This window comes from Canis lupus, chromosome 11 (assembly GCF_011100685.1).
Source record: "Canis lupus familiaris isolate Mischka breed German Shepherd chromosome 11, alternate assembly UU_Cfam_GSD_1.0, whole genome shotgun sequence".
NCBI classification, from domain to species: domain Eukaryota; kingdom Metazoa; phylum Chordata; class Mammalia; order Carnivora; family Canidae; genus Canis; species Canis lupus.
In genome coordinates this window covers 35,522,176-35,543,430 of record NC_049232.1, presented here as the reverse complement: position 1 = coordinate 35,543,430, position 21,255 = coordinate 35,522,176, and the positions used below count along the sequence as shown (strand labels likewise).

Genomic DNA, 21,255 nt, shown 5'->3' with positions numbered 1-21,255 from the left:
AGGGAAGTTAGAAAAATATTTTCAAGCAAAAGCATATTTGCTTTTGGTCCAAAAAATTCTCATCTGTTAGCCTATGAGATATAATTTGCAATGAGAAATCATTAGTTTACATTTTCAGGGACTGTCATTCAGCCATATGGCTTTAAGTGAATGCATTTTCTGCATGTTGGATTGCACTGCTGGACTGTCACATGTTTTTAATGAGATAAAAGAACCATTAAAATATTTTGTATGTTCATTTCCAGTGAAGTCCTTGGAAACATTTTATGTAAACAATTGGCAGATATTTTTAAATGTTTCCCTTTACTTAAAATTAACAACAAAATTTTTATCAAATACAATTGTTCACAGGATCAGTTAAAAATACTCTATTACTATATTCGTAATCTACTATCTTCCAAAAGGATGGAATACCAATATATGTATAAGTGAATGAGTAAATTTTTCCGTAAAAAGATAATATACTATATATATTGAATCACTTCATGGTATAAAAGGCAAAAGGCATATAATAAAATGAGAAAAGGCGAAATTCTCTTCACTGCACTCCAAATGAGGAAAGTTAAGGAAAGTGATTTCTGAATGTTGTCTTGAGATCCCTAGCAACCAAGAGAATAGTTGTGTTGTTGTAAAGGATATTGGATAACCTCATATAATTGTGAATGACTTTTCATTCTTCCTCATTAGGAAATGATGTATGTCTGGAATGGTTTTCCAGTAGTGAGCAAGAGAAAAGACCTTTCTGAAAATCTGTTGGTCACTGTTGAAAAGGCTGAGGCTGCTTTACAAAATGAAAGTAAGTATGAAAAGTAAAGCCTGGAAATCTTTTTTATTACCACTCTCCTGCCCTTTCCCTGTGCACATCTGCCCATGTTCATTTGTACACATCATAAGGACAAAACACTTGGGCTTCAAGGGTCTGGATGATTGTAGTCAGAGGAGTGACATTTGGGGCAATATGGACTAGTCTTGGGGCCATGAGGCTAAGTGAAAGATGCCAGTTGCAGATGACAGCATATTGTATGATTCCATTTATGTGAAATATTTGGAACAGGTACATCTATAAAGAGAGTAGGCTAGTGATTACCTAGGGATAGAGAACTGGGGTATGTGTGTGACACCTTTTAAAGGGCATGGCATTTCTTTTTGGAATGATGAAAATGTCCTAAGACCATAGTATTGGTTGTACAACAGCAAACTGTGTGCTTCAAATGGGTGAATTGTATGGTATGTGAATTATACCCAAATAAATGTTACCGAAAAAAATGAACAATCAGAGTTCTAGGGTGCATTTCTGGTTTTTAGTTTGTGACTCTTTCCATGCCTTCTTTTGCTCTATAATGACTATTAAGTTTTTGCAGACACAGAAGATTGTTTTCAAGTTGAAATTTTATTACAATTGAATTTTTTTTACTAATTACTGCTGGTTGTACTGGAGGCCCCTCTCCAGTTTCCTGGAAGCTCCATTTCCTGGAAGCATCTGGCATAGTAGAAGGAAAATCAGGCCATCTGGGCTTACCGTCCCAGCTCTAGCATGAAACTCTGGGAAATATACCTTATCATTCTAGGCCTCGAGTTTCTTTTAAAATGGGGTGATGATATCCAAAGAGACACAGATAATATCCAAAGATTTCTTTCTCTGACATTGTCTAATTCTCTATCTTAAACAGAAGATTTATCTTTTGAGAAATGATGCCATAAATGATAGCCTTTTGTAGTATTCCTTACCAACCTCCCCAACCATTTATCCTTTGGAATGTTCTAACCACAGTAGTAAAATGAAAACTTCTGTGGTAACAAACATGGCAAAAGGCATAGAAATTCAGGAAAAGGCTGGAAAAATTATAAGTTAATTCATATTTCTTAACTGGAAAATGATGAGCACTGACAGAGTGGCTAGCCTCATATTCAATATATTCTCCACATGGGAAATTAAATATTGAACATAGCTCCAGGAATGAGGACCTCATTTGTTTCATTTTTGTATTTGGAGCTATAAAATGAGGCTGAAATGCTAAATGAGATTTTTCTTTATAATTATTGTTAAAAAATTAAACACAATTATGATTGATAGATGTAGGTGAAAAAAGTTACCCATATTTTTGCTATTATAACAATTAATTCAGAATTTTTATTTGTTCCATCATAGCTTTATTTTTATAGTTATAATCAGAGTATACCTGGGCATATACTAGCCTACTTTTTTTTCACTTAATATATCATACTTTTTAAAAGTGAAGTGTGACATGTAACATTATACTTAATTGAACTGTAATTGTCATATAACATTATATTAGTTTCACGTGTTACCATAATGATTCGATATTTGTGGACTCTGTAATAATCACCACAATAAGTCTAGTTAACATTTGTTACCATACATAATTACAAAAATTTTTTTTATTGTGTTGAAAACTTTTAAGATCTGCTTTCTTACAACTTTCAAATATGCAGTACAGTATTAACTGTATCCACCATACTACATTATATCCCCATGATTTACTTATTTTATAATGGGAAGTTTATACTTTTGGCTCTCTTTACCCATTTCTCCTACCTCCCATGCCCTACTCCTGGCAACCACCAATTCATGAGCTTGGTTTTTTTTTTTTGTTTGGTTTTGTTTGTTTTAGATTCCACATATAAGTGAGATCATATGGTATTTGTCTTTGTAAGTCTGACTTATTTCACTACTAGCATAATGCTCTCAAGGTCAATCCATGTTGTTGCAAAATGGCAAGATTTTATTTTTTATGGCTGAATAAATAGTCTGTGGTATGTCTATATTACATTATCTTTATCCATTCATCCATTTGTGGCTTCCATATCTTGGCTATTGTAAATAATGTTGTGATGAACATGAGGGTGCAGATACCTTTTCAAGTTGGTGTTTTCATTTCCTTTGGATAAATAACCAGAAGTAGAATTGCTAGATCATATGGTAGTTCTATTTTTATCATAGCCTTTTAAGTTGTTGTTAAATGGCTCCTATAATAATTTCAAAAGCTTCATAGCACTCCATGGAGCTAATGTATCATAATTTAGTCAACTCTTTTAGTATTGTTGGGCATTTAGGCTGCTTTCCGTATTTGAAATAATTCTAGCTTCAGATTCACCCCCAATAAGGAAAAGAAATATAAAAGAATGAAAGTAAATCAATTGCCTTATTTGCTAATAAGGTCAAAGTTTCAGGCAGGATAGCAGAAGAAGCCAATAGAACAAAAAGCAATGATGTTCTGAGGCCACAGACGGGTACCCCCTACCCCAGTTCTCCCAAATAATCATTCTGCAAGTTAAACTGATAATCACAGGAAGAAATATAAACTGGTAATCACAGGAAGATCAGGTAAATGGGATATTCTATTTTACTATTGAAAAAAAGGTACCTGTAAAGATTATCGATTGATGGAGAGTGAGTTAATGTCACTCTCTCATGTCAAAGGCAGCATTTTTATAAAAGAACCATGGTTCCCTTTCTCTCCTTATTCCTGCCGCTTACAGAAAAGTTTTAAACTTCAGCCCTTTATGAGTTGGAACTTAGGTAGAGTAGCCAAGATATTGAGTTATTTATCTTCATGGACTCTCTGCTTTCTGGGCACCAGGGAAACGAGTGGATGAAAAGGCTCAATAAACTGTAATCCAAAAGAGAAATCCAAAGTTTTTACTATTTAACAGAGAACCGTTGGAGTGTATGTAGAAGTACAGACTTACAGACTCACTATATGGACATTTTAGACTTTCTTTGTATGTCCTAGATGTTCCGTTATTGTTACATTGTCTGCATAGTTTTTCTATGTATAGAGTTGTATTAAGCTTCTTTAATATTCTTTTTACAATTTTATCTTTTTAATTTTTAAAAGTTTTTGTATTGTATTTTTTTTAAAGATTTTATTTATTTGTTCACGAGAGACACAGAATGAGAGAAGCAGAGACATAGGCAGAGGGAGAAGCAGGCTCCATGCAGGAGGCCCAATGTGGGACTCCATCCTGGGATCTAGGATCACGCCTTGAGCTGAAGGTAGACTCTTAACCATTGAGCCACCCAGATGTCCCTACTTTTATTTTTTTAAGTAGGCTCCATGCCTAGCGTGGAGCCCAGTATGGGGCTTGAGCTCACGACCCTGAGATCAAGAACTGAGCTGAGATCAAGAGTCAGACGCTTAACCAACTGAGCCACCCTGGTGCCCTTCTTTTTAATTTTTAATTGTAGTAAAAACTATATATAACACAACATTTACCCTGTGACCCAGTTTTGACTGTACAGTTCAGTAATGTTAAGTATATTCCCATAGTTGTGCAACCAGTCTCCAGAACTTTTCCATACCCATTAAAAATAGCTATTTCCCTCTCCCCACTGCCTCTGGCAATCACAGTTCTACTTTTTGTTACTATGAATTTGACTCCTTTAGGTTGCTCATATGAGTGGAATCCTACATTATTTGTCCTTTTGGGACTGGCTTAATTCACTTCGCATAATGGCCATGGGGTATATCCATGTTGTAGCATGTGTGAGAATTTTCCCCTTTTTAAGCATAATATTCCATTGAATGTATATATCACTTTGTTGATATAAAACTTTGTTTTTCCATTTATCCACTGTTGCACATTTAAGTTTCTTCTACTTTTTGGCTATTGCAAATAATACTAATATGAACATGGGTATGTAAATATTTTTTGAAATTGCTTTCAGTTCTTATATGCTCAGAAATAGAATTCCTGGATAATGTACCATTTCTTTTTTTAATTTTTTGAGGAATTACCACAGTGTTTTCTGTAGTGGCTGCACCAGTTTACATTCTCTCCAGCAGCACACAACCTTCTAATTTCTCTATATCCTCACCAATATTTGTAATATCCTGGGGTTTTGTTGTTGTTGTTTTTTGGTAGTAGTCATCTTAATGGATATGAGATGATCTTTACTATTTTCAGCATGAAGTAATTTCAAAAAGGAAAAAGATTTCAGTTTGATTTGCATGTAAAGTCAACATAAAGTCACATCATTTTGAAATTAGATGAAATGAAACTCCATGAAAGTTCACCTGAAAAAATGAGATTTCACAAAATGCACCTTGTAAGATCCATTTGGGTTTTTAAACAAATTTTAGTATTCATTTTTGTTCAACTAATTTGGCTACATTTTATTAACTTGCTCATTTGAACATTCTTAGATTTTCTATACTAGATATAGAATTGTGATAGACTGAGAAAACATTTTTCCTGCCAGTAGCGGAATTATCTATAATTAAAACCCACGTATCCACAAACCAAATGGGAAAATGGATATGTTTTTAATAAATGGATATGTTAAAACTGGGAGGTGAAGGAAAAACTCTTTTTATTAAATAAAAACATATGTAGAGTATTTTTCCCCCCAGAAAAGTGGACCAGCTTGTTTCTTGTGTTTTCCTACAAATGTAAGGACTTTGGTTCAGTTGAATAAATTCTGAAGTTTGAATGTCTATCCTTTGTACTATAGACTAATATAACCAGAGAGTAGGGCCTTTGTATATTAAGAAGTCCTGAGGGACCTCTGGGTTTTTCTCTATTTGAGCAGGCTCTTCAGCCTTTACCTCAAAGTTTATTTTGTCCCATTATTGGTTGGGGGAAAAATGTAAAGGAGTATTATATGTATTAGATTAAGTATATACAATGCAATAGAGGTTTAGAAAACCAGAGTACTCTCTCTATTCCTTCCTTCCTATTTTACTTAAAACATTTTATTTATTTATTTATTTATTTATTTATTTATTTATTTATTTGAAAGAGAGACTGAAAGAGAGAGAGAAAACAGGAGCAGAGGGAAAGGGAAAAGCAGACTCTCTGCTGAGCAGGGCGCCCAATGTGGGGCTCGATTCCAGGACCCTGAGACTATGACCTGAGCTGAAAGCAGACGCTTAACTGATTGAGCCTCCCAGGTGCCCAATTCCTTCCTCTTTTAATGATCTGTTGAAATGATAGACTTAGAGATATTCAAGGAGGACTGGGGAAAGCTCAGACAGGCAGATGCACTGTACTTTGTACATTTCTAGTTTTGTATGCATTCCCTCTGGGTTTAAAAAACAAGTTTTCCTTCCTGAAGATTTTGTACATGAAATTTATGATAAAGGATCTTCTAGGTCCATTGTGTTATGCAGGAAAATTACTAGATTTCCCTCTCTGCTCCCTCCATCCCTCTCAGTAATGACCTTTTAGTATTTAAGCTCTTATTTCAGAGCAACGGGGGAAAAAATCCAAAATCTGAAAAAGTGAAATGAAGTTGTAAACCCAACGTGACTTCAACCTTCACCCCCTTTCTCCCCAGTCTTGGGAAATTGAGTTTTTGCTTCTTCTCCCCTTGGCAAATGTCTCTAAAGTAAAAGATGATAGAAGATCCAGTCAGTATTCTACTCTGACAATGTGGTTATGAAAGGCCGGTTATGGATACAAAGGGAAAGATAGTTTAATAAGAAAAGAACACTTAGTGTAATATGCCTGGAGTCAGTGTCTGCCACTAATTCCATTAATGTTCTGTTTGAAATCTAACTAAATTCAACATGTAGCCAAAAGTCAGTACAGCAGTTCTTCTCTGATTCTTTGTTGCAGTTAATTTGCTTTGTGAAATAATATAGCAAACACAATCAGGGTTACATAAAAGGGAAAATGCTACTTTATGGCTTTTCATTTTCTAAACCTGTTTTTGAATTTTTCCTTTGGTACATTTCGGCTAGTTTCTAAAAAGTTCACTGTGGGTATTTTTGTAGTTTGGGCTTCAAACTTTCTTTTTCATCAGCCTACCCTCTGTTTTATTAAGTTAAGCTGATCTTTTATGATGAAAATGTGCTTTGGCAGCATTACTGTATAATTTTCTTGGAATGTAAAATGGAAATTGTGTGTTGAAATGCGCATCTGTGAACTCACCCATGAGGTTGAGAATCATGATAAAGCACTCAGATTTTAAGGGAAAATAATCATCTGACAGAGTACTCTGCGGTCAGAGGAAATAATGGTTTTGCTAAGGTTTGGAGGAAGGTGGTATCGTCGGGGCCAATTTTCCACATCCTTAACTCATGATCCAAATAAACACTAAGTGCGGCTTTACTGGTACTTTAATTTTCCATAATGCTGTGTCTGTTCCTCAGTAAAACCATCATTCACTGAGCACCAGAAGTTTATGGTAAGACTAACCTTCATAAAATGCTAATACAGAACTCATTAGAATGCACACAAATGATACTAAAACCAGCATCCAGGATGGACCCTCAGGGTTTGATTCTAGGCCTGGAAAGATGCTGCTTCTTGTGTGTATATGTGTGTGTGTGTGTGTGTGTGTGTGTGTGTGTGTGTATGTGTATATATACACATACATACATGTCAGCGAGTATCCATGATTAGAAGCATAGATATATTTGTGTGTGGGGGGGGGCACGGGATTGAAAAATGGTCCTTAAGTAATAGGAAACATAAGATGTTGATATCTGTGATTTTTCTTGGTGAATGAACCATCAGAGCTCAGACCAGAGAGGTGAATATCAGCTGTGTTCACCTAGAAATAAAGTGATTCCCTTCCAGTTGGTTAGGTAGCATCATTAACCTCCCATAAGCAAGCAATGTACTAACCAAAACCCCAGCATGTGTTAATGGTAATTTCTGAGGTTTGTACTGAAAGCCAGGGGGATCTCAATATGAGGACTCCCAGGCCTCATTGGTTTGGTTTACTCCCCTGCACCCCTTGTACTGTCACAGCCTGAATTGTTTAAATTATCAGTCTGTCTTGGGAATGACTTTGTTGCAGTAACTTGCACGAGCTCCCAAATTCAAGAGTGATAGATGTGAAATGGCTACCTTTGTCAGGTTGATGTCATACATAATACGGTTCCTTTCGTTTAATATTCTATAGCTTTGGGCTGGAGAAGGCAGAGTCATTTTTGAAAGGGAAAACATGGTAAAAGAAAAACCTTTACATTGGTCTCAAGCACTTGCAAGTTTGTGAGGGTTTTAGGTACCTTGCATGTACTTCAGAACCATTTTGTCTAATTTTATGAAAGAATTTACCCCCAAAAGAACATAACCTGGGAAAATTGATAGGTTGTAAACAGAATGATCTGGAAAGGGTATCCTACTTCCTGAATTTTTAATGGGTAGGAAGCCATCTGCTTCTCCATATGGAAGTGTTATCCTCTCCTGCATGAAACCAGCACAGTTAGATGCCAGAACCACAGGAGGAGGAGGCAGCCTTCTTGCTTCTCGCTGCTTTACCTTTTATAGAATTAATAAAGCTCTTCCTTTCCTCAGAGTTTAGATTTCCTCTTGTTATATCTAAGGTCACGTAACTCCGAGAATGAGCACCTGAAGAGTTTTAAGTGGAGAGAGTTGAACTTCTTTAATAAAATGGTGTAGAAATGTGGTAACTCATTCTTCTTTTAACTTAAAATACTTTCATTGTGTTTTATTAAGTAAGGCTTAACAAATGCTAGAAATATTCTCCTTATTTTTCAGTGATCCCTCTGAAACCTAAATAGCTATTAGTTCTCCCTCTAACTTGGGATTTTTCAAAGTGTTTTTCCTTTTGTGTGTGCTTTCTGTTTGTTTGGTTTTAAGATATAAGTGACTACTCTGTGGATGATGAGTGCTTGGTGAAGCTGCTGAAGGGATGCTGTCTGAAGAACCTGCAGCGGCCCTTGCAAGCTGAACTCTGCTTCAATCACGTCATCCAAAGGTACCGACCAGCAAGGAAGCCCAGCTGAGTGCAGTAACTTCCCAGGGAGTTACTGTGAGAAAGTCATGTGTTTTCTCTCGCTGCTAGTGTTTGACATTACCAGGAAGAGAATCCAGTAATGCTCTCTTTGTCCTTTGAGAGCAAATTTGTAGCCTCGGTAGAACATGGCTTTATGCATTTGCACTTAGTGTTTAAGGGGAACACTGAATTCCATGAAAACTAAACACTGTTTTCCTTCTTTTTTTTTTTTTTTTTTTAGATATTTATTTATTTATAAGAGACACAGAGAGAGGCAGAGACATAGGCAGAGGGAGAAGCAGGCTCCCTGTGGGGAACCTGATGCGGGACTTGATCCCAGGGCCCTGAGATTATGACCTGAGCCAAAAGCAGATGCTCAACCACTGAGCCACCCAGGCATCCCTAAACACTATTTTCACCCTAAACACAGGTGTCCTTATAAGAGGAAAGAAACCATGTCTATTTCCCAAATTAATACCACCCTTTTTTAGTAAAAGAAGTATACATTGAGTTCAGTTTTACTGGTGTTTCTAGAAGGATCAAAAGTATGACCCATTTGTGCTATGCTGTTATGTTTATCGAATCTACAGTGAATTGTTTGCTCATGTGTTCTGTAATTTTGTTTGTTTGTTTTTTTTTTTCTGTAATTTTGGATCGTGAGCTCCCCTTCAATAGGTTTTATCTTGAGACACTTTTGAGGCTAGGACTGAAGACTCTCTAAAGTGATTTTTGTTTTTATTTCTGCCATGTGCCCCCAAAGCTTTTTCAGCCCAGGCTTACTTTCATATTAATGTCATTGCTTAGAGGTCTTTGGGTCATTTGGGCCATATAAATATGAACTGCCAATTCATTTGAGGACAGGCCAATTGGTTATTAATTTCCCAAGGAATACATTTTCCCCCTTCTAACCTGGAGTGCAGGCTGAGGAGCCAACTGTCCTTGTTGTCCTCCTATGCCAATCCACCCTTTCTCTGTTGGAGAATGGCCCCAGCTTTATATAGAGGTCTCAGTCTCTGCTCTTATGTGGACTCAAGGCTTCATAAGCATGGACATTGAAATATAAAGCCCTGGTTGATTAAGGCCAAAGCAGATCCCAGGACTGCTTTGACATCATCCATATACTTAGAGTTCTGGCTTTGTTTTATTTTCAGTTTGAGAATTTTTCTTATGTTCTTGTGATCTGAGCTATGCATTTGGAAGGCATTACTTTACAAATATCTTTGATTGGGCAGCCCAGGTGGCTCAGCGGTTTAGCGCCACCTTCAGCCAAGGGCCTGCTCCTGGAGACCTGGGATCAAGTCCCACATCGGGCTCCCTGGATGGAGCCTGCTTCTCCTCTGCCTGTGTCTCTGGCCCTCTCTCTCTCCCCCCCCCTCTCTCTCACATGAATAAATAAATAAAATCTTTAAAAAAAGATTATCTAATTTAAACAAAAAACAAATATCTTTGCTTCTTGATATTTTATGGTTAGACTTCATAATATTGCTGAAAACAGAAGTGTTAATCACTTCCTTATTGACCTTTTTTTTAGCCTTATGAGACTTAACAATATAAAGTAATAGTGTTCTTATTTCTAAATGGAGTCATTTCATGAACACAGTCCTTTTTTAGGAGGATGACCATGTCCTTTCCAGGATTAATCTTTGAAGATCTGCACGCATTCATCTTCCTAAGAGGTGTAAACAATGCTCAGTGCTGAGTTTAGATTAAGGAATAAAATAGAAGATAAATTATTCAAAACATGCTATTTATTGCCATAGCTTATTAGATTCCTTGACTATATAATGACAGTTCTCTCTGATAATAGGCTTAGTGCTGTACCTGTTTCCTGAGGAATGAGGAAAGTATATTGTTGAAAAAGAATGATTTGTTTCTTGTTCTGTTAAAACTTAGTCACTTTTTATTCACTCTTTCAGTGAAAAGCTACTGAAGTATGACCACTACCTGGTACCATTTACCCTGTTTGAATTGGCCTTTTTGTACAAAAGCCAAGGGGAAATTGATAAGGCCATAAAGACCCTAGAAACTGCAAGGTGAGTGACAATGGCAGCTTTTCCTGCTTGCTATGAAGTCAGGAACTTTGATACCAGTATAACCACAGCATTAATATTATATACTTAGAAGTTAAAACATTATTGAAAAATGAGGAATAATGTTATGCTCATGACTCTTGCTGTAGTTGTGCTATTTCCAAGCTTTTTAATGCCTGACCCTGTGACTGTGTACAAATGTTGTGATTATAGGCATCTCTATGACAGATTTCTAACCTATTCTCTTCTGTATTGGGATTAGCAAATGTTTTCTGTAAAGCGCCAGGTAGTAAGTATTTTTGGTTTTACAGTATAAGGTCTCATTGCAACTTCTAATTGTGTTGAAAGCAGCCATAGAAAACATGTTAATAAATGAGTGTATCTGGATTTGGCCAATATTTTGGTCATAATTTGCTGACCCCCTGGTGTATTCAACTATATCTCTCATTGCCTTGAAGAGCCACTGATTGGAAGAAGCCCTCTGTATCTTTCCCTGGCTCTCTTTTCTTTCTGTTCACTGTGGTAATTTCAGAGCATTTTCATTTCTACTAGGCAATGGCTCTCAGACTTGTGATCACAGCTCACTTAAACGCCATGATCTATTTGCCTTGAGTACTTCTTACAGTGGAGAAAGAATGACATAATGGCTTTAAGCCTAGTGATTCATTGGTTTGTTCATTTATTCAAATTCAGTGAGTATGCATTGAGCACTTATTATGTGCCAGACACTATTAAGGCTCCAGACAGACATCTATATATAAACAGGCAACATTTCCCCTTGCTTAATTCAAGGGAGATGTTAAATAAACAAACAAATAGGAAAACCAGCAATGGTATACGCTTTCCTGAGATTTATATAATATGATAAGAGTCCCTGGGTATTACCTTAAAATGGGTTGAATCTGGAAAGATTTCTTGAGGAGATGATCTTGTAGTTGAGATTTGCATATTTAAAATCAGTCTTGGGAAGATCAATCACAGAAGACTGGGTGGGGAGCATTCCTGGCTGAAGCCACAGCTGTGAATCTTCTAAACTGGGAGGTTGAGCCTTTAGGTGGTAAATGATGCTCTTTATCAAAATGGGGTATGCTTAGAAGAGTAGGCTCCAGGAAAGGAGAAAAAAATACTTATGTTTAGCACCATGGGATTTTGAGGTGCTTATTAGTTGTCCATGTGGAGATGATGGATTGGCAGTCAAATATACAAGCACAGAGTTCAGTGGAAACATCAAGGCTGAATGTGGACATTTCAAAGTCACCTGCACAGAGACAGTGATATTTTAAAGCCATGATACTTGATGAAATCATTCTGGGAAAATAATATAGCTAGAGAAAGAGGTCCAGTACAGAGCCTTGGGATATCCCACCATTTTAGAAATGAAACCATAAGATTAAGAAGAAGTGGCCAGTGAGTTAGGAAGACACCCAGGAAAGCCAAGTGAACAAAGTGTTTCAAAGAGAAGAGAGTGGTCATTTGTGACAATGACTGCTGAGAGGTCAGGCAAGGTGAGCCCAGGGAAGTGGCTGCTCAACTTGACAGCATGACAATCATCAATGACTTTGACCAGTGAGGGGAGGCGATGGAGTCAGCTACTTTAAGTAACTTTTCAGGATGTTTTGCTGTGAATAAAGCATAGTAACAGGAAGGAAGCTCCCTGAAGCTGCTTCATGGAGCCGAGAAAGGTGGCTGCTGCTGCTGCTTATTTTTTTTTTAAGGGTAATATCAGAGTGAGTCACTTTTAAAGCTAATTTGTTGAAAGTGAGAATGACTCATATTTCAACTGATATATATGTACCTTCATTTTTTTTTTAATTTTTTTTTAAAATTTATTCATGAGAGACACACAGAGAGAGAAAGAGGCAGACACACACAGGTAGAGGGAGAATCAGGCTCCATGCAGGGAGCCCGACGTGGGACTCGATCCCAGGTCTCCAGGATCACTCCCTGGGCTGAAGGTGGCGCTAAACCGCTGAGCCACCCGGGATGCCCTATATGTACCTTCAAATCCAGCTATTGGAAAATTAGGAACAATTGTTACTGTTGTTGGAAGTATTCATTATTTGGACCTACTTGGTGTTACCTAAGCAGTGCACAGTAAGACAAATTTATAATGATGAAAACAAAAGACTGGCAATTAACTACTAGAAAGGAAGACCATCAGTGATCACAAGTCACCACTAACTCAAGCCAGTGCTAATGAAGCCACCTTAAACAGATTTCCCAGTAATTTCAAAACTTTCAATTGTCTGTACTTTCCCTTTTGCAATTGGAGATTCACAAAGTTGCTAAAATTAGTGGCCAGACATTTAGGAAAGTGTTCAGTTACATCTTGTGAATAATAACCCTTATCCAGGTTATCAGTGAGCAGCTCTTAGAAAATGAAGAGCTATAACAAGAAGGCTTTGCTACTGCAAAGAAAGGGGTTACAGGTCATCCACGGGCCAAGGCAGTGTATGAAAGCAGGAGCCCAAAGTCAAAAGCCATTCTGTTCTGCTGATTCTTAACAATTCTAGCAGACAGAAGCGAACTTGGATGATCCAAGTAAAGTTTTTAATTAATCCATGGATTTCTGTGGCCTCTTCTGACATTGTCACACAATAATTATTGGCCAAACCATTGCTAATTTGCCTGTGAGAATTGGAGTAAGTAACTTTGATGTCACCACATAATCCTTTTCTTTGTTGTAGTTGTTGCATGAGAGTTTCAGAAAGATTTCTTTGCAGGAGGAATGGTGATTGATCATGTTAATGTGAGGCTGCCTTAAAATTCTTGGTTTAGAAAAGGAGGTCAACTATTTAGGAATAGTTTACAGAATTTGTTAAACCCTCTTCATAAGCTTCTTTCTGTTTGAGTGGTTTGGTCATTAAATAGAAAGTTGCTACTCAAAGTATGACTTTCAAATCACTGCCAGGAAGCTTCTAGAAATACAGAATATTGCCACCCTCCTTCAGTCACAGGATCGGAATCTACATTTTAACAAATCTGCTGCTTATTCACGTTTGGAAGCAAATAAGGAATAAAGATGAGAAGAAGGGGAGGTGATACTATTACCCTTGGATACAAAACAATTTTGACATTACAATTTTATTGTTATTATCTTTAGAAACAACTACAAAGATTACTCCATGGAGTCCAGACTACACTTCCGAATTCAGGCAGCTCTTCACCTCTGGAAAAAAACTTCCTCCGATTGATCAGAATGTGAAGGATGGAGTTTTGCCTCAGTTAGCAATGGCATCTGCTATAGATTAGACCTTGTATTAAAGTGGAAAATGATCTTTTGAACGAGAGACAAAAAATTAATTTTATTGTCAATATTTTCTATTATCTGTGGTTTACTGTTGGTCTGCGTAAATGTGGGTTTTTTTTCATATGAAATGATGTTCAATGTTCAGTACTATCTAGAAAATTCTTATATTTTGCCTCTCCAAAAATAATTTCATATTAGATTTGGAGAATGAAGAAGTATTTTAAAGGACTCACAGGTACAATAAAGTCTGATTAGATTATTATTTTTTTAATGTGGAAATCAATGTTTAAGTAGCAAATGGCTTATAAGTTGGGCCATTTTTAGATTTGGCTAGTATTTGAATTTAATTAAGAGGGAAAATAAAAATCACCTACATTCAAAATAGATTAACAATAACCTGAAGTCTCCTGAATAAGACAGGTAGTGTGTGTGAATAGGGACAGGATAATGTCCTTAATGGGTTGAAGGGAACTTTATCCAGAAAAGATGATGAAATATTATTAGGTTTTGGGTTCTTTTTTTTTTATTCTTCACGTAACTTAAAGATGGTAACATTTTTGAATGACTATTCTTTTTTTGAATGTACTTAAGTCTATTATAATAACAAACTTCAAAAAAGTATCTAAAGGGAAGAAAAAGTCATATTTTAGAAATTATCCTCAACCTTAGCAATGAAAGTCTAAAATGCAAATGTTGATTATTTTTTTCTATAGGAAACAAAGTTCCTGCTGCTTTAAATGATAATGTAAAATATCAATAATTTTTATACTCATGATGCTGGTGAGATCTAGTTTTCTAATCTGTCTAGCACTGTGATAGTTCCTTCTAAATATCTGGGCTGTGCTTAGTCCTTTACCGGGGAAACACAATCAGGGCCAAATGTGGAAGCAAGCCTTGTTCTGTTACTGCTTAGCAGCCGCCGGGGTAACCTTGAGGGAGATCCCCGTTCTCTGCATCAGCATATTTTCATCATCTGTGAAATGGAAAAAAGAACAGATGACTTTTCAAGGTCTCTTTCAGTTTTATAACTGTGAGTCTGTGTAATAGGTATTTTCAGCAGTGTCCAACTGTTTAACGCAAACTATCACCACAAAGCGCGTGTGTTATTTTACAATTGTCTCTGCCTACCCCTACTCCCCCCATTTGTACATTGTTGGGGCTAATGACAGGATTGCATCCAGGGTGAAGAGAAACCATTCATGGATCCATAAATCAGCGTTTGGTCCCATTTCTATTCTATTTTGAAGAGTAACCTATCATGGAAACCTCTGCCGCTAAACAGAATAGCCTCAGATTGGGAGTCTGGAGCTCACCTCTGGTAGTCAATAGTTCCTTGATGTGGAATAAGTCATCCGTTCTTTCTGTGACTCTGTTTCCCCAGTGGGGATGGTGACATACTGCTTGGTGCTTGTGATGGCTCAGTTAGACAATGCACAGATAGCTTTTTGTAAACTGCGAAAGGCTATGTGAATATATGAGTTGCTGTAATAATTAGGGTTTTTATGCACTGATTACAATATCAACACAAAAATTTTGGCTGAGTGTGTGGTCTCTGATGTGAAATGAAAGAAGTGCAGAAATTCAAACACTTTTAAATTTATTTTTGTGTTTGGCACTGACAATAACCCAGATTATGAATTTGCTCCTTGCTGTTCATTCCCTACTACATGAGTCGGTACCCAGCAGGAATTTTGGTCTTGTTTTCTTTAAGGTACTAATTCTTGACCAATACTGAGGGTATGTTTCCAAAGGAAGATGATTAATACAACCTGAGTTAGAGAACTAGACCTTCAGACAGCATGGTGGGAGCTCTCACTATGTGCTATTAATATGAATTACGTAGCTTTATTTTAGGTCCAGACAAGAGGAAATAAAATGAACTGTTATTAAAATATCAGCAGTGAAATATGTGTCAGAACTATTTTGTATACAATTTGAGAAATAGTTTATGAATTCCTTAGAAGAGCTTTGGTAGCATTATTTTTTTAAAGTATAAACTCCCATATTGTTTTTGTGAGAAGCTGCAGGGCAGAGCAAAAGTCAGTAAAAACGTATCTTTCTGGTGAAATTTGAAAACAATATAAGCTATGGTGGTTATTTTTATATTGTTTTAAATCTGCATTACCAAACAAATATAAAGGAAATTGCTATCATAATGTTTTTTCCTTTGTTATTTTTTTCTTATTTTGTTTTCATTTTTACCTCCTAATCTTTTTATAGTTACCTGGTAATTTGGATACTCTGTCCATTGACTGTTTAATTGTTGTAATATCATTAATGCTACAAATAAGTATCTGTTTCCTGGCCTGTTCATGATACCCTGGTTGCACCAGTTTCATATGGCACCAGCTAATATTGCATTTTTGGAATTACTTTGGATTCAGGCTGCTTTGTGAAGAATGAGTGTTGAAGTGACAATATTTTATCTAATGTTTTGAGGGGCATATGTGACGGGTTTGGACTGCCAGTGTGTCTGACAGTTTGTGCAATTTGTGTAGTTTTTGGTATAATTTTTCTTTCATTCTTTTTTTTTTTAAATGGAGAGCCAGGGTTCTGATTAGTGCTGTATAAATTTAAGACTCAAGTAGAGGTTATGCTTTGTAGGATCTGTAACAAGAAAGGCACTATTTCTGCTTGATAATTAATGGAAGAATAACTACATTGACTCTTACATGGATGTATATTTTAATGTTTTTGTGCCTCTCCTGGATGCAAGAAGGCCTCAAGACAAAGGAAGCTCATTGATTCTGTTTCATCTATAAGTGGGTAGAAGCTGTAGGGAGGTGAATTTCAAATTAATCTGCGACAAGGAAGATTTTTAATCATTGAAGCAATCTAACATAACTTCCTCTTTGGCAAAGTAAGCAGGTTAGCAGAGCTATGTGATGTCATTCTTACCTGGCCTGGGAACTTACAGTTGAACTTTGAGGTCACTCTATGGGTCTTTGATAAGAGCTTCAATTTTAGTATCTGTACTACTGAAGCAAGCACTGAAGAGGGGTTCAACTCACTGGATGTGTATAAAGAAGGTTTCCCCGCTTTCAAAGACAAGTGAGTATTTCTTCTTTTGAAGCTACTGTAGACGTAGTTACATTATGATAGGCAATAATAGTCCCTTTGGCCATTATGAATCTACTTCTCATCCTTCTTTTAAAATGAATCTATTGATTCTTTGTCTATTGATATTTTCTGGTTAAAGTTTTTCTTCCTTTAACACTGAAAATAATAATTGAAAAGGTCTTTGTGACTAACTGGAAAAATTTCTGGCATTACTCTAATTCTTTGTTGATTTCCCTTTTTACATATTTCTGTTTTTCTCCTATTCTATCTTTATAAATCATAAATTCAAATACATTTAGTTAAAATGAGTTAGTGAAAACTCTAGTGATTGTTTAGATGCCCTGAGATTATGTGATTCATCGGGCCTGGAATGGATCTTGGGAAATTATCTCCTCCCCTACCCATCTTGGCTCTGGATGGTGTTTCCTCTGCAGTCCTGCTCTGTCTGGTATGGTGGCCACTGGCCACATGGGACTATCGAGCACTTGAAACATTGCTAGTGTCAGGAAGTGCTCACTTATACATGCTGCAGTTCTATTTAAAGTAAGGGCCCCTGAAAGCATGTTTCCTAGAGTTCTGGCTTTTACTTGCTGTCTACTATGATCATTCAATCACCATCGTTGCATTTTCAATTCTGGTTTAAATATGTATCTTTGAGGATTGCTTTTTCTGTTCAACTGCTCATAAACTTTCATTTCATCATTTTATTCTGCAGATGATCAAGGTCATCTTTGATTCTTCTCCACTCTCCCAGAGCTCCTTAAATACTAGACTGAGACCTTATTTTTAACATTTTTTAGTCTTATTTTATAGACATTCCTTGCTTTTCAGATGCAACAACACAAACTATTAGAGTTGTAGAGTGACTCACCTTGAGATGTTAGTAGATTTTATGATTAAAATAATATGTGTGTAATATATATATTATATATAAATATATATATATGTAGTTTCCATGCCCAACATGGGGCTTGAACTCATGACCTGAGATCAAGACCTGAGCTGAAATCAAGAGCCAGATGCTTAATTGAGCCACCCAGGTGCCCCTAAAATAATATTTTCTAAGATTAACATTATTCTGAAGAATTGGCATCCAGTGTTGAAGCATTAATGTTTCAGCTCATGAAAATTTCAGCCCATTGACATGACTCAGCTATGCCTGTATGACTATTTAAGGAATATTAGGTACTGGTTACCCACTTATAGAATAATTTGGCAGATAGTTTATTTAAAGTTATATATTTTAAGCCTTTTGCTGCCTATTACTAATATTTTTAATGTGTATGATATACTTAAGTGATATGTCTTCATGTAATTGACATTTTTATTCTCTGTAGACATCTTTAGATCAGATAGGCAGGTAGATAAAAAACAGTTTATAAATATGAAGTAGACAATGTTTTATTTTGTTCTTTCAGAAAGAATGCAGATACTTCTCCAGATTGTCTCCCTTCCTGCAGACCAGTTATTTATATATTTTTCTTTACATATTAGATTGCTTGTTTGAAACCTTGTTCCTGCTTCCCGTTGTTGATAGCTTTGTCTTTTTTATATCTGCTATTAGATTTAGTTGTTTCAGATTGTTGAAATTGAAATGTAAGGAAGGACATATCAGAATTTATCATGGGGGAAAATACCTTCTCTGTGGAGCAATTCTTGTCTGATTTTGATGGCGTGGAAGTCCATTCCAATCTGCTTATGACTTGAAAATTGCGGAAAGAAATGATGCAAGACTGTTTAGTGGATTCAGAGGCTGAGCAGGTTCTTGGCCTGATCCATCCCAAAGGGGTAGGTGGATCCAGCTTTGGTGGAAGTCCAACCCCCATTCTGTCCAGTTTATAAATGTATCAGCACATTAATGCTGTAACATGACCTTGCATGGAAAATTCAAAACAGCCCTCTCACTGTATTTAATAAAGAATGCATACTGATGCCTACAGATCAGGTATTTAATAGGAAATCTCAAGGTACTTTGAAGTATAATACTAAGCTTTATAAAGTAAATCTTGTATATTAATATACAATACACCTTGTGTGTTAATCCAATAGTTCTTAGAAATACAATTTAAATGATGAATGTACGGGATGCTGGCATATCCCAGTGGGCACTTTTGTTTTATTGCTACTTAACATTTTCTAGTAAATTTGTTTTAATTATTGGTAGTCTGTTTGACATTATTTAGGAAAAAAAGTTGGTCTCAGTGTAACAGAACTGATAACCAGAGAAATTGGATCCAATAAATATGTTAAAGAATATTGCCTATCATTTCAGTTTTAAAGAAATTATGTTATTTTGAAATGCTGGAAGATCATCCTCAATTTGAAGGGATGACACTCCCTGCTTGGGAAATCACACAGACATTTTAATTCATTCTTATCTTTATTGGAAATAAGTTTCCAGGTTAGTAAATGCATTTAAACAATTTCCATTAATTACTTTACTTTTTACCTGAAATGATTTTATTCTTCATAGTAAACAGTTGCTTTCTATGCAGTGATTTGTTTTTTTAAAGAAATGGTTTACACAAAAAGAGAGATTACGATAAACATTATGAATCTTAGGCTATTGATTTAATGGCTGAAGAAAACAGTATGGTTGGGTATTTTGATTTGCAAAAGGAGAACACACATGTTCTACTGATATGTGCTATCCAGAAAAATTACTTCATTCTTAACCAGTATGTCACATTCTCATGTTGTCTAAGGGGAAAATTTTTAAGTAGCTTATTATTTATTATTTTTTCCCCATTGCTAACTGTTGACATCCAAACACCTGAATGAATACCAGCTGAGGCATTTATATGCTAGTGTTTTAAGTATTTATTTGCAAATATTCATAGAACTCTTGAATTTTTTGATGCAAGTTGCTAAATCAGATGTAAAGGTAAAATATATATTTAATAAGGGAGAAGTATTATTTTATTACTGAAATTTATTTCTAAAGCAAATTTATTTTGTAGATATTTCACTTGGGAAATTTTGCTTTGCCTTAAAACACAAAATAAACCTGTCTTGTGATCTGCTTACCTAAAAACCTTTAATTTTACCTTGCCAGGTAGGTGAATTTTGAAATTCTTCAAAAATGTATATTTTTCACTTTCATTTGGATGAAACAAAAATAGTTAGAGGTCATAGACTTTGTAAATCAGTGTGTGGTTTCCTGTGGAATGTACTTTATAATTCAATGTTTTATTAGTAAAAATTGCCAACATTTTATCTTCCCTCTTTCTCTTCTCATTACACTTGAAGTTAGTTTCATATCTTTTTCCATTCCCAGTGGTCACAGTTTTACAGAGCAAGACATTTTTAGAAATTTAAGATGTATGAGTTCTATGTAAGATGAATGTGTTAGTAGCATCCATCTGCTGATCAAATAGGCATTGGATCTGGTACCAGAAAGTGAAATAGATTATATCTATAAAAGCATTTTATCAATGTAAGTCAGAAAGAAAGAAGAAAACTGTGAACTTCTGATATTTTTAATATAAAAACTGTGTTCCCCATGAGTATTTGCTTGCTGATTTTGTGTTAATGTTATCACCTATGATTTGTAAGCTATTGCTGATATGACATCTACATTTTCAACATGAAGACAACAGTTCCTGTAGCATATTTTTAACATTTAAGACATTTTTGAAAACAGATGCCATCTTAGAAGTTGTATTTTTAAGTGCAAATAAAACATCCCATCTTGAAAGTCAACATGCTTTATTTTTCATTCCTCAGTATTACATTATTAGATGCCTGTTTAAGTTGCCAGGTATTCTTAGAACTCTGAATTCTAATATTGCTACAGCTCATTTACCTACAATGTGCAATTGAATTGTTAAAATGTTATTTAAGTAAATTCCACTTGATGAAATTACTCTTATTGTGGTTGGTCTACACTTAAAAGATGTACCCAACATCTCTTTTGCTGGTCTCTAACTCTAATGTGATGTGTACTTAAATTTTTGTTTCTTGGTAAGACTTTAAAACCTTTTCAGCAAATGGAAAGGTCTCTCTTTGTGTCATGTTCTTGACTGAACACTAGGAATGGAGATAAATGGGATGACAAAGTTGTCTTGAGGGAGGATCACCTTCCTTTCATCTTTTTATAACCTAGTAGTTTAGAGATTTAGATAAGTTGCTAATATGTTCAGTTTAACGTGGAATCTTTAGCATTCAGTATAACACAGTGGGAAAAAATGGGCCTCGGGGAA

The 21,255-nt window shown here is 35.8% G+C and overlaps 1 protein-coding gene across 5 annotated transcripts in view; it reads left to right on the top strand.

Annotated features, from left to right (window-relative positions):
- TTC39B (tetratricopeptide repeat domain 39B) overlaps positions 1-20,755 on the top strand; it is a 130,612-nt gene extending 109,857 nt beyond the window's left edge. For 4 of the 5 annotated variants that reach the window (XM_038552431.1, XM_038552432.1, XM_038552430.1 and 1 more), the window contains 4 exons: positions 688-796; positions 8,578-8,695; positions 10,630-10,746; positions 13,847-20,755. In XM_038552431.1, coding sequence (XP_038408359.1) covers positions 688-796; positions 8,578-8,695; positions 10,630-10,746; positions 13,847-13,937 — 435 coding nt within the window. In that variant the 3' untranslated portion in view covers positions 13,938-20,755. The remainder of the gene's footprint in view (positions 1-687; positions 797-8,577; positions 8,696-10,629; positions 10,747-13,846) is intronic. The other variant, XM_038552428.1, reaches the window with a different exon arrangement.
- The last annotated feature ends 500 nt before the right edge of the window (positions 20,756-21,255 follow it).